General features: G+C 47.8%; 1 protein-coding gene across 1 annotated transcript in view; it reads left to right on the forward strand.

Annotated features, from left to right (window-relative positions):
* The window catches only part of LOC112236433 (proenkephalin-B-like), a 20,680-nt gene extending 10,823 nt beyond the window's left edge, over positions 1 to 9,857 (forward strand). The window contains exon 3 of the mRNA XM_042321404.1: positions 7,731 to 9,857. Within this exon, the coding sequence (XP_042177338.1) occupies positions 7,731 to 8,474 (744 nt within the window). The 3' untranslated portion in view covers positions 8,475 to 9,857. The remainder of the gene's footprint in view (positions 1 to 7,730) is intronic.
* Positions 9,858 to 13,164: the final 3,307 nt, after the last annotated feature.

The following is a 13,164-nucleotide window of genomic DNA, read 5'->3' on the forward strand; positions in this document are numbered from 1 at the left end:
ATGACGGTTGTGTGGATGACGGTTGTGTAGATGACGGTTGTGTGGATGACGGTTGTGTGGATGACGGTTGTTGTGGATGACGGTTGTTGTGGATGACGGTTGAGTGGATGACGGTTGAGTGGATGACAGTTGTGTGGATGACGGTTGTTGTGGATGACGGTTGTTGTGGATGACGGTTGAGTGGATGGCGGTTGAGTGGATGACAGTTGTGTGGATGACGGTTGAGTGGATGACGGTTGAGTGGATGACAGTTGTGTGGATGACGGTTGTTGTGGATGACGGTTGTTGTGGATGACGGTTGTTGTGGATGACGGTTGAGTGGATGACAGTTGTGTGGATGACGGTTGTTGTGGATGACGGTTGAGTGGATGACGGTTGTGTAGATGACGTTTGTGTGGTTGACGGTTGAGTGGATGACGGTTGTTGTGGATGACGGTTGTTGTGGATGACGGTTGAGTGGATGACGGTTGTGTAGATGGCGGTTGTGTAGATGACGGTTGTGTGGTTGACGGTTGAGTGGATGACGGTTGAGTGGATGATGGTTGTGTGGATGACGGTTGTTGTGGATGACGGTTGTGTAGATGACGGTTGTGTGGTTGACGGTTGAGTGGATGACGGTTGTGTGGATGACGGTTGAGTGGTTGACGGTTGTGTGGATGACGGTTGAGTGGTTGACGGTTGTGTGGATGACGGTTGAGTGGTTGACGGTTGTGTGGATGACAGTTGTGTGGATGACGGTTGTTGTGGATGACGGTTGTGTGGATAACGGTTGTGTGGATGACAGTTGTGTGGATGACAGTTGTTGTGGATGACGGTTGTTGTGGATGACGGTTGTTGTGGATGACGGTTGTTGTGGATGACGGTTGAGTGGATGACAGTTGTGTGGATGACGGTTGTTGTGGATGACGGTTGAGTGGATGACGGTTGTGTGGATGACGTTTGTGTGGTTGACGGTTGAGTGGATGACGGTTGTTGTGGATGACGGTTGTTGTGGATGACGGTTGAGTGGATGACGGTTGTGTAGATGGCGGTTGTGTAGATGACGGTTGTGTGGTTGACGGTTGAGTGGATGACGGTTGAGTGGATGATGGTTGTGTGGATGACGGTTGTTGTGGATGACGGTTGTGTAGATGACGGTTGTGTGGTTGACGGTTGAGTGGATGACGGTTGTGTGGATGACGGTTGAGTGGTTGACGGTTGTGTGGATGACGGTTGAGTGGTTGACGGTTGTGTGGATGACAGTTGTGTGGATGACGGTTGTTGTGTGGATGACGGTTGTGTGGATAACGGTTGTGTGGATGACAGTTGTGTGGATGACAGTTGTTGTGGATGACGGTTGTGTGGATGACAGTTGTGTGGATGACGTTTGTTGTGGATGACGGTTGTGTGGATAACGGTTGTGTGGTTGACGGTTGAGTGGATGACGGTTGTGTGGATGACGGTTGTGTGGATGACGGTTGTTGTGGATGACAGTTGTGTGGATGACAGTTGTGTGGATGACGGTTGAGTGGTTGACGGTTGTTGTGGATGACAGTTGTGTGGATGACGGTTGAGTGGATGATGGTTGAGTGGTTGACGGTTGTGTGGATGACGGTTGAGTGGTTGACGGTTGTGTGGATGACGGTTGAGTGGTTGGCGGTTGTGTGGATGACAGTTGTGCTGATGACGGTTGTTGTGGATGACGGTTGTGTGGATGACGGTTGTGTGGATGACTGTTGTGTGGATGACGGTTGTTGTGGATGACGGTTGAGTGGATGACGGTTGTGTGGATGACGGTTGTGTGGATGACGGTTGAGTGGTTGACGGTTGTGTGGATGACAGTTGTGTGGATGACGGTTGTTGTGGATGACGGTTGTGTGGATAACGGTTGTGTGGATGACAGTTGTGTGGATGACGGTTGTGTGGATGACGGTTGTGTGGATGACGGTTGTGTGGATGACAGTTGTGTGGATGACGGTTGTGTGGATGACGGTTGTGTGGATGACGGTTGTGTTGGATTGTGGATGACAGGATGATGACGGTTGTGTGGATGACAGTTGTGTGGATGACGTTTGTTGTGGATGACGGTTGTGTGGATAACGGATTGTGTGGTTGACGGTTGAGTGGATGACGGTTGTGTGGATGACGGTTGTGTGGATGACGGTTGTTGTGGATGACAGTTGTGTGGATGACAGTTGTGTGGATGACGGTTGAGTGGTTGACGGTTGTTGTGGATGACAGTTGTGTGGATGACGGTTGAGTGGATGATGGTTGAGTGGTTGACGGTTGTGTGGATGACGGTTGAGTGGTTGACGGTTGTGTGGATGACGGTTGAGTGGTTGGCGGTTGTGTGGATGACAGTTGTGCTGATGACGGTTGTTGTGGATGACGGTTGTGTGGATGACGGTTGTGTGGATGACAGTTGTGTGGATGACGGTTGTTGTGGATGACGGTTGAGTGGATGACGGTTGTGTGGATGACGGTTGTGTGGATGACGGTTGTGTGGATGACGGTTGTTGTGGATGACGGTTGTGTGGATGACAGTTGTGTGGATGACGGTTGAGTGGTTGACGGTTGTGTGGATGACGGTTGAGTGGTTGGCGGTTGTGTGGATGACAGATTGTGTGGATGACGGTTGAGTGTTGTGGATGACGGTTGTGTGGATGACGGTTGAGTGGTTGGCGGTTGTGTGGATGACAGTTGTGTGGATGACGGTTGTTGTGGATGACGGTTGTGTGGATGACGGTTGTGTGGATTACAGTTGTGTGAATGACGGTTGTTGTGGATGACGTTTGTGTAGATGACGGTTGTGTGGTTGACGGTTGAGTGGATGGCGGTTGAGTGGATGACGGTTGAGTGGTTGACGGTTGTGTGGATGACGGTTGAGTGGTTGACGGTTGTGTGGATGACAGTTGTGTGGATGACGGTTGTTGTGGATGACGGTTGTTGTGGATGACGGTTGTGTGGATGACAGTTGTGTGGATGACAGTTGTTGTGGATGACGGTTGTGTGGATGACAGTTGTGTGGATGACGGTTGTTGTGGATGACGGTTGTGTGGATAACGGTTGTGTGGTTGACGGTTGAGTGGATGGTTGTGTGGATGACGGTTGTGGATGACGGTTGTGTGGATGACAGTTGTGTGGATGACAGTTGTGTGGATGACGGTTGAGTGGTTGACGGTTGTTGTGGATGACAGTTGTGTGGATGACGGTTGAGTGGATGACGGTTGAGTGGTTGACGGTTGAGTGGTTGACGGTTGTGTGGATGACGGTTGAGTGGTTGACGGTTGTGTGGATGACGGTTGAGTGGTTGGCGGTTGTGTGGATGACAGTTGTGCTGATGACGGTTGTTGTGGATGACGGTTGTGTGGATGACGGTTGTGTGGATGACAGTTGTGTGGATGACGGTTGTTGTGGATGACGGTTGAGTGGATGACGGTTGTGTGGATGACAGTTGTGTGGATGACGGTTGTTGTGGATGACGGTTGTGTGGATGACAGTTGTGTGGATGACGGTTGAGTGGATGACGGTTGAGTGGTTGACGGTTGTGTGGATGACGGTTGAGTGGTTGACGGTTGTGTGGATGACGGTTGAGTGGTTGGCGGTTGTGTGGATGACAGTTGTGTGGATGACGGTTGTTGTGGATGACAGTTGTGTGGATGACGGTTGTGTGGATTACAGTTGTGTGAATGACGGTTGTTGTGGATGACGGTTGTGTAGATGACGGTTGTTGTGGATGACAGTTGTGTGGATGACGGTTGTTGTGGATGACGGTTGTGTGGATGACGGTTGTTGTGGATGACGGTTGTTGCTGATGACGGTTGTTGTGGATGACGGTTGAGTGGATGACAGTTGTGTAGATGATGGTTGTTGTGGATGACGGTTGAGTGGATGACAGTTGTGTGGATGATGGTTGTTGTGGATGACGGTTGAGTGGATGACGGTTGTGTGGGTGACGGTTGTGTGGATGACGGTTGTTGTGGATGACGGTTGTGTAGATGACGCTTGTGTAGATGACGGTTGTGTGGTTGACGGTTGAGTGGATGATGGATGCGTGGATGACGGTTGAGTGGTTGACGGTTGTGTGGATGACGGTTGTGTAGATGACAGTTGTGTGGATGACGGTTGTTGTGGATGACGGTTGTTGTGGATGACGGTTGTGTGGTTGACGGTTGAGTGGATGACGGTTGTGTGGATGACAGTTGTGTGGATGACGGTTGTTGTGGATGACGGTTGTGTGGATGACAGTTGTGTGGATGACGGTTGAGTGGATGATGGTTGAGTGGTTGACGGTTGAGTGGTTGACGGTTGTGTGGATGACGGTTGAGTGGTTGACGGTTGTGTGGATGACGGTTGAGTGGTTGGCGGTTGTGTGGATGACAGTTGTGTGGATGACGGTTGTTGTGGATGACGGTTGTGTGGATGACAGTTGTGTGGATGACGGTTGAGTGGATGACGGTTGAGTGGTTGACGGTTGAGTGGTTGACGGTTGTGTGGATGACGGTTGAGTGGTTGACGGTTGTGTGGATGACGGTTGTGTGGATGACGGTTGAGTGGTTGGCGGTTGTGTGGATGACAGTTGTGTGGATGACGGTTGTTGTGGATGACGGTTGTGTGGATGACGGTTGTGTGGATGACAGTTGCGTGGATGACGGTTGTTGTGGATGACGATTGTGTGGATGACGGTTGTGTAGATGACGGTTGTGTGGATGACGGTTGTTGTGGATGACGGTTGTTGTGGATGACGGTTGAGTGGATGACGGTGGATGAGTGGATGACGGTTGAGTGGTTGACGGTTGTGTGGATGACGGTTGAGTGGATGACAGTTGAGTGGTTGTCGGTTGTTGTGGATGACGGTTGTGTGGATGACGGTTGTGTGGATGACGGTTGCGTGGATGACGGTTGTTGTGGATGACGGTTGTGTGGATGACGGTTGTGTAGATTACGGTTGAGTGGTTGGCGGTTGTTGTGGATGACGGTTGTGTGGATGACGGTTGTGTGGATGACGGTTGCGTGGATGACGGTTGTTGTGGATGACGGTTGTGTGGATGACGGTTGTGTAGATGACGGTTGTGTGGATGACGGTTGTTGTGGATGACGGTTGTTGTGGATGACGGTTGTTGTGGATGACGGTTGAGTGGATGACGGTTGAGTGGTTGACGGTTGTGTGGTTGGCGGTTGAGTGGTTGGCGGTTGTGTGGATGACGGTTGTTGTGGATGACGGTTGTTGTGGATGACGGTTGTGTGGATGACGGTTGTGTGGATGACAGTTGTGTGGATGACGGTTGTTGTGGATGACGGTTGTGTAGATGACGGTTGTTGTGGATGACGGTTGTGTGGATGACGGTTGTTGTGGATGACGGTTGTGTGGATGACGGTTGTTGTGGATGACGGTTGTTGCTGATGACGGTTGTTGTGGATGACGGTTGAGTGGATGACAGTTGTGTAGATGATGGTTGTTGTGGATGATGGGAGTGGAGTGGATGACGGTTGAGTGGATGACAGTTGTGTGGATGACGGTTGTTGTGGATGACGGTTGTGTGGATGACGGTTGTTGTGGATGACGGTTGTGTAGAAGACGCTTGTGTAGATGCCGGTTGTGTGGTTGACGGTTGAGTGGATGACGGTTGTGTGGATGACGGTTGAGTGGTTGACGGTTGTGTGGATGACGGTTGTGTAGATGACGGTTGTGTGGATGACGGTTGTTGTGGATGACGGTTGTGTAGATGACGGTTGTGTGGTTGACGGTTGAGTGGATGACGGTTGTGTGGATGACAGTTGTGTGGATGACGGTTGTTGTGGATGACGGTTGTGTGGATGACAGTTGTGTGGATGACGGTTGAGTGGTTGACGGTTGTTGTGGATGACAGTTGTGTGGATGACGGTTGAGTGGATGATGGTTGAGTGGTTGACGGTTGAGTGGTTGACGGTTGTTGTGGATGACAGTTGTTGTGGATGACAGTTGTAGTGTGATCGTCATCATTTATTTGAAAAACACTAATCCCCAACAAGTTTTTTTTTTACAACACAGCTTTTTACAACATTAGACCTGTAATTGAATATTGTGCCATTTGGGAGCAGTGCTAATGTAGATAATCGTTCTAATGATGCTTCTGTCTGAGGCAGCTTGAAGTAGAAAACTGCTGTTAAAACACTGTTAGAAATCTTGTCAATACTTTCTATGTGTAATCTTGTCTGGAGTGCCTGCCAGGTTGGGTGATGAGTTTTCAGTTTCGGGACTTAAAACACTGTTAGAAATCTTGTCAATACTTTCTATGTGTACTCTTGTCTGGAGTGCCTGCCAGGTTAGGCGATGAGGTTTGAGTTTCAGAACTATTATTTTTGTTGTTTTTTGGTATTTTTTACCCCCAATTCTGTGACATCTAATTGGTAGTTACAGTCTTGTCCCATCGCTGCAACTCCATACAGACTCAGGAGAGTATCTCTACAGTATACAGACTACAGTGTTGTTTTAGTGTTCCCTTTATGTTTTTGAGCAGTGTAGTTTCCTCACCACACACTAAGAGAGATCGTAAGGCCATGACATTTTTTTTTTTAAACCTTTATTTAACTAGGGCAAGTCATTATTAGTAACGAAAGGTTGCAAGTTCATTTTACAATCTGATGTTCTGCCCCCTGAACAGGCAGTTAATCCACTGTTTTAGTGCCGTCATTGAAAATAAGAATTTGTTCTTAACTGACAGTTAAGAACAAATTCTTATTTTCAATGACGGCCTAGGAACAGTGGATTAACTGCCTGTTCAGGGGGCAGAACATCAGATTTGTACTTTGTCACCTCGGGGATATGAACTTGCAACCTTTCGGTTACTAATTCAATGCTCTAACCACTAGGCTACCCTGCCGCCCCAAGAGTTGGCATGCACCGACTCACACATTCACACACAGACACATTCAGATTGCTGGGAATAGTCCATCAGTCCACCTATTTGCTGCGGGTAATGAATTTCAATTTTTAAACCATACAGACAGGTCAAACCTACAGGCCTTGCGTATTTGAGGCTGAGGTAACAACGCCGGGCTATAGTGGACAACATCTCTACTCTTACTCCTCTGTCTGTTTGTCTGAGAGAGTACAGTATGAGACTGCAGAATGAGACACTGCAGTGAGAGAGTACAGTGAGAGACTACAGTGAGAGAGGACAGTATGAGACTGCAGACTGCAGTATGAGACTGCAGTATGAGACTGCAGTATGAGACACTGCAGTGAGAGAGTACAGTGAGAGACTACAGTGAGAGAGGACAGTATGAGACTGCAGACTGCAGTATGAGACTGTCGTAAGAGACTGCAGTGAGAGACTGCAGTATGAGACTGCAGTATGAGACTGCAGTGAGAGAGTACAGTGAGAGACTAGAGTGAGAGACTGCAGTGAGAGAGTACAGTATGAGACTGCAGTATGAGACTACAGTATGAGACTACAGACTGCAGTATGAGACTACAGTATGAGACTGCAGTGAGAGACTCCAGTATGAGATACAGTGAGAGAGTACAGTATGAGATACAGTGAGACTGCAGTGAGAGAGTACAGTGAGACTGCAGTATGAGATACAGTGAGACTGCAGTGAGAGAGTACAGTGAGACTGCAGTATGAGATACAGTGAGAGAGTACAGTGAGACTGCAGTGAGAGAGTACAGTGAGACTGCAGTATGAGATACAGTGAGAGACTGCAGTGAGAGAGTACAGTCAGGTCTCTTTCATCTCTCTCTGCTCTTCTCTTCTGTCTGTCCACAGGTGTGTCTGTTGGAGTGTGACGGTCACGTCTCCCCTGCCCTCACCTGGGATCTGTGTCAGCGAGCCATGCTACCGCACTACCCCCTCCCACCAGACGATGGCGCTGTGTCTAAGAGAGCAGAGGAAAAACTGTCCTTAAACCATCGCCCCGTTGACCTGGAGTCAGATGGAAAAATGCTTTACTCTGCAGCCATGGGGCTCTACCAGCAGGATGGAGCGGACCAGGAAGACGAGGCCCTGGTGCGACGTGATTCCCAGTACGACTCCTCTCCGCTGGGCTTGACCGCAGAAGGAGACTCGCTGGCGCTGGGTATGGAGAGCAGTGAGGAGGAGGAGGAGGTCAGGAGGAGGAGGAGCGGCCAGGGGGAGGAAGGAGACTCGCTGGCGCTGGGTATGGAGAGCAGGGAGGAGGGGGAGGAGGTCAGGAGGAGGAGGAGCGGCCAGGGGGAGGAGGGAGACGAGGAGGATGCTGTGGTCCAGCTGACCAAGCGTTTCGGGGGCTTCCTGAAAGGTCGTCACAGTTACAGGAAGTTGATTGGCGGCCCGGAGAGGAAGTCGCTGCAGAAACGCCTCGGAGGGTTCATCGGGATCAGGAAGTCGGCCAGGAAGTGGAACAACCAGAAGAGGGTGAGCCAGCTCCTCCGGCAGTACCTGGGGATGACCGGCAGCAGAAACCCTGGTCGCGGTGTTGGGAGGTTCACTAACCCAGCCCAGGGCCTCAGGAGGCTACCCAGCCGGCTGTAGCCTTCCCTTCATCCCCTGGGGCCTCTCTGCTCTTCTCGTCTCCCGTGCCTCCACCCACTTGGATCTGCTCTTCTCGTCTCCCGTGCCTCCACCCACTTGGATCTGCTATTCTCTTCTCCCGTGCCTCCACCCTCCCAGGTACCTCCTATAGAAATAGAATTACTATAGTTTACTACTTGCTTACTATTATGCTGGTATTCCATCCCCATTGTTACCAACAACGTATACCTCTACCGCTATGGGTACTGTGAACTCCCTCATTCCTCATCGGCCTTATGAAGAAGAGTAATGACATCATCATTCTGAAACCCATCCGCCGTCGTGTGAAGAGTAGTAAGGAATGTTTCCTTCCGACTACTGCTCCCGACTACTGCTCCCGACTACTGTTCCCGACTACTGCTCCCGACTACTGCTTCCGACTACTGCTCCCGATACTGCTCCCGACTACTGCTCCCGACTACTGCTCCCAGTTAATGAATAAAAAGTGCAATGTAATATTGTGTGTCGGTATTGTAAGGCCGTACTTCATGATACCATATCCTGGATATAGTACCACCCATGTTATGGTGATGATTGGGTGTTTATGACGTATGTACGCACTTGATCTTTTTTTTCATTTAAATCTTGAGCGAGTGAGGGTTGCAGTTGCTATTTGCACTGGTCTCTGGGTAATTCTACAACTGGTGGGTCTGCATCTTCTCTGTTCTGAGTTCATTCTGAAAGTTTTCAGAGCCCTTGACTGTTACGTTACAACTTTGTTGTATTAAATTATTCTCCCCCCCCCCATCAATCTGCACACAACACCCCATAATGACAAAGCAAAAACAGGATTTCAGAAATGTTTGCAAATGTATAAAAGATGTAAAACATAAATACCTTATTTACATACGGTACGCTCCAAAATAAATGCACAAACAACACTTTATCTCTACAATTATATTGTTTATATTTTTTAAACGCAAAATACCAACATGTGAGAAATACTCTACTTTATTAACGTTTCAACTTAAAATCATTGTCCTCACAATGAATGGCACCCTTACAGATGATTATAAATAACATCCAACATTAAAGAAGGAATAAATTCCCCTTATTTAAGTTTATCTAAGTCTTAAGGAACTACTGTATATTGAGCCATTACATCACTTCCTGTTTCACTAGGGTATAAAAATGAGGTAACACACATGCAATATCCCGCTGTCATCCAACACCATGAGGAAAACAACAGAACTAGCAGAAGAAAACAAAAAGAGACAGATGGTCGTAGACCTTCATAAATCTGGTCATGGCTACAAGAAGATCCACAAACAATTGGATATACCACTGAGCACTGTCGGGGCAATTTGTTTTTAAATTCTAAAGATATGGAACAGTCGCAAATGCACCCCCAGGATAGGGAGGAGGATGGTGAGAGAAGCAACAAAATCCCCAAGAATCACTGAAAGAATTGCAGGCCTTGGTGGTGTCTTGACGTCACCAGGTTTCAAAAAGCACCATCAGACGCCACCTCCACAACCACAGGCTCTTTGCCAGAAGAAGGCCCTTTCTGACCCCAAGACACAGACGCAAAGCGCTTGAAGTTTGTCAAACGGCATTTAAATTATGACTGGAGGAAGGTGGTCAGATGAGACAAACATTGTATGTTTTGGTCAGATTCAGCATTGGCATGTTTGGCAGCAAAACAGTGCTGCATACAAGGAGAAGCTCCTTATACCCACAGTGAAATATGGTGGTGGGTCAGTGATGTTTTGGGGCTGTTTTAATTCCAGAGGTCCAGGGGTACTGGTTGAAATTGATGGCATAATGAATTCCACCAAGTATCAGGCAATTTTGTGTCAAGGCACAGATCTGGGGAAGGGTACCAAAACATTTTTGTAGCATTGAAGGTCCGCAAGAACACAGTGGCCTCCATCATTCTTAAATGGAAGAAGTTTGGAACCACCAAGACTCTTCCTAGAGCTGTTCGTGTGGCCAAACTGAGCAATCAGGGAGAAGGGCCTTGATCAGGGAGGTGACCAATAACCTGATGGTCATTCTGACAGAGCTCTAGAGTTCCTCTGTGGTGATGGGAGAACCTTCCAGAAGGACAACCACCTCTGCAGCACTCCACCAATCAGGCCTTTATGGTACAGTGACCAGACGGAAGCCCCTCCTAAGTGAAAAGCATATGACAACCCGCTTGGAGTCTCCGTTCTCATGTCGCTTTCATCTTCAGGGTGAATAAGAAATCAGATTTTCACCGGCATGTTTACTTTCAGTGGTATGAATGTGTGTCCAACCATGTGTGTCTTGTACATTTGCATGTTTATTGGATTGCCTTGGATTGGTGTGTGTGTGCCTGCCTGCTTGCCGGCGTATGTTTGTGGTGTTAATGTGTGTTCGCACCTTCCTGCCACTGGCTTAACGCAGTTTCTCTGGACACCTCCCACAAGGTCAGAAACAAGATTCTCTGTTCTGATGAAACCAATATTGAACTCTTTGGCCTGAATGCCAAGCGTCACGTCTGGAGGAAACCTGGCACCATCCTTACGACGAAGCATGGTGGTGGCAGCATCATGTTGTGGGGATGTTTTTCAGGGGCAGGGACTAGGAAACTTGTCAGGATTGATGGAAAGATGACAGGAGCGAAGTACATAGAGATCCTTGATGAAAATCTACTACAGAGCACTCAGAACGTGACTGGGGTGAAGGTTCACCTTCCAACATGACAACAACCTTAAGCACACAGCCGAGACAATGCAGGAGTGGCTTCGGAACAAGACTTGAATGTCCTTGAGAGGCCCAGACAGAGCCCAGACTTGAACCTGATCAAACATCTCTGGAGAGACCTGAAAATAGCTGTGCAGCGACGTTCCCCATCCAACCTGACAGAGCTTCAAAGGATCTGCAGAGAAGAATGGGAGAAACTCCCCAAATACAGGTGTTCCAAGCATCATACCCAACAAGACTCGAGGCTGTAATCACTGCCAAAGGTCCTGAATACTTATGTAAATGTAATAACGTCTTTTATATATATATATTTGCAAACATTTCTAAAAACCTGTTTTTGCTTTGTCATTATGGGGTATTGTGTGTAGATTGATGAGGGAAATAAGCAATTTAATCCATTTTAGATTAAGGCTGTAACGTAACAACATTTGGAAAAAATCTAGGGGTCTGAATACTTTCCGAATGCCCTGTACACTACATGGCGAAAGTATCTTCCAGTATGTGGATACCCTTTCAAATGAGTGGATTTGGCAATTTCAGCCACACCCGTTGCTGACAGGTATATAAAATTGAGCACACCGCCATGCAATCTCCACAGACAAACATTGGCAGTAGAATGGCCTGAAGAGCTCAATGACTTTCAACATGGCACCAACATAGTATGCCATCTTCCAATAAGTCAGTTCGTCAATTACCTGCCCTGCTAGACCTGCCCCGGTCAACTGTAAGTGTTGTTATTGTGAAGTGGAAACGTCTAGGAGCAACAACGGCTCAGCCGCAAAGTGGTAGGCCACACAAGCACACAGAAGGGGACCTCCAAGTGCTGAAGCGCGTAGCCTGTAAAAATAGTTTGTCCTCGGTTGCAACACTTGCTACCGAGTTCCAAACTGCCTCTGGAAGCAACGTCAGCACAATAACTGTTTGTTGGGAGCTTCATGAAATGGGTTTCCATGGCCGAGCAGCCGCACACAAGCCTAAGATCACAATGCGCAATGCCAAGCATCGGCTGCAGTGATGTAAAGCTCGCCACCATTGGACTCTGGAGCAGTGGAAACACATTCTCTGGAATGATGAATCACACTTCACTATCTGGCAGTTTGTGAACGAATCTGGGTCTTGATAAACGATTTTTACGATATAGCATCACAGACAGTAGGGCAACACTGCCCCCTGGTGTTAGTAGAATAGAATCAGCATACCAGACAGTAGGGCAACACTGCCCCCTGGTGTTAGTAGAGTAGAATCAGCATCCCAGACAGTAGGGCAACACTGCCCCCTGGTGTTGGTAGAGTAGAATCAGCATACCAGACAGTAGGGCAACACTGCCCCCTGGTGTTAGTAGAGTAAAATCAGCATACCAGACAGTAGGGCAACACTGCCCTCTGGTGTTAGTAGAGTAGAATCAGCATACCAGACAGTAGGGCAACACTGGTGTTTGTAATGTGGATCATGTCCTGCATTTGTCTTCCAGTATACATACCAAGCTGAACTTACCAACTATCTGATTTTCCCAAAAAAAGAAGCGAGAGATCTATTGTGTTTGTTATGTTCTTGTTACAGTATGGAATAAGAGTTATTTTTCTTGTCTGAAAACACTCAATAACACAACATTATGTTATGTTTCACCTGTTGGTAATAGAGAGGCCTGGTTTTGTTTTGCAGCACATCCCTTCAGGCAGTATATATCCAGTACTCTTTTGACGTATGTAAGAGTTTGTGTGTATGTGTTAGGGAGTACATGTCTCTCGTTCATATACAAAAGAACTTTGTGAATACAGTGTACATTTCTAGCCATTTGTTTAAGTCTTAATGAAACCTGTATAGAGAGAAATGTAATAAATGAGTTTGCTATTCCTCTTGCTGACTGTAATTCAGAAAACTATCATTGTCCCGGTATTCTCTGTTTAAAAAAATGTATTTATTATTTACTTTATTTGACTGTGTTTTTAATAACTTTAGACATGTTTCTTCTGTCATTAGA

This window comes from Oncorhynchus tshawytscha, linkage group LG05 (genome assembly GCF_018296145.1).
Source record: "Oncorhynchus tshawytscha isolate Ot180627B linkage group LG05, Otsh_v2.0, whole genome shotgun sequence".
Lineage (NCBI taxonomy): Eukaryota > Metazoa > Chordata > Actinopteri > Salmoniformes > Salmonidae > Oncorhynchus > Oncorhynchus tshawytscha.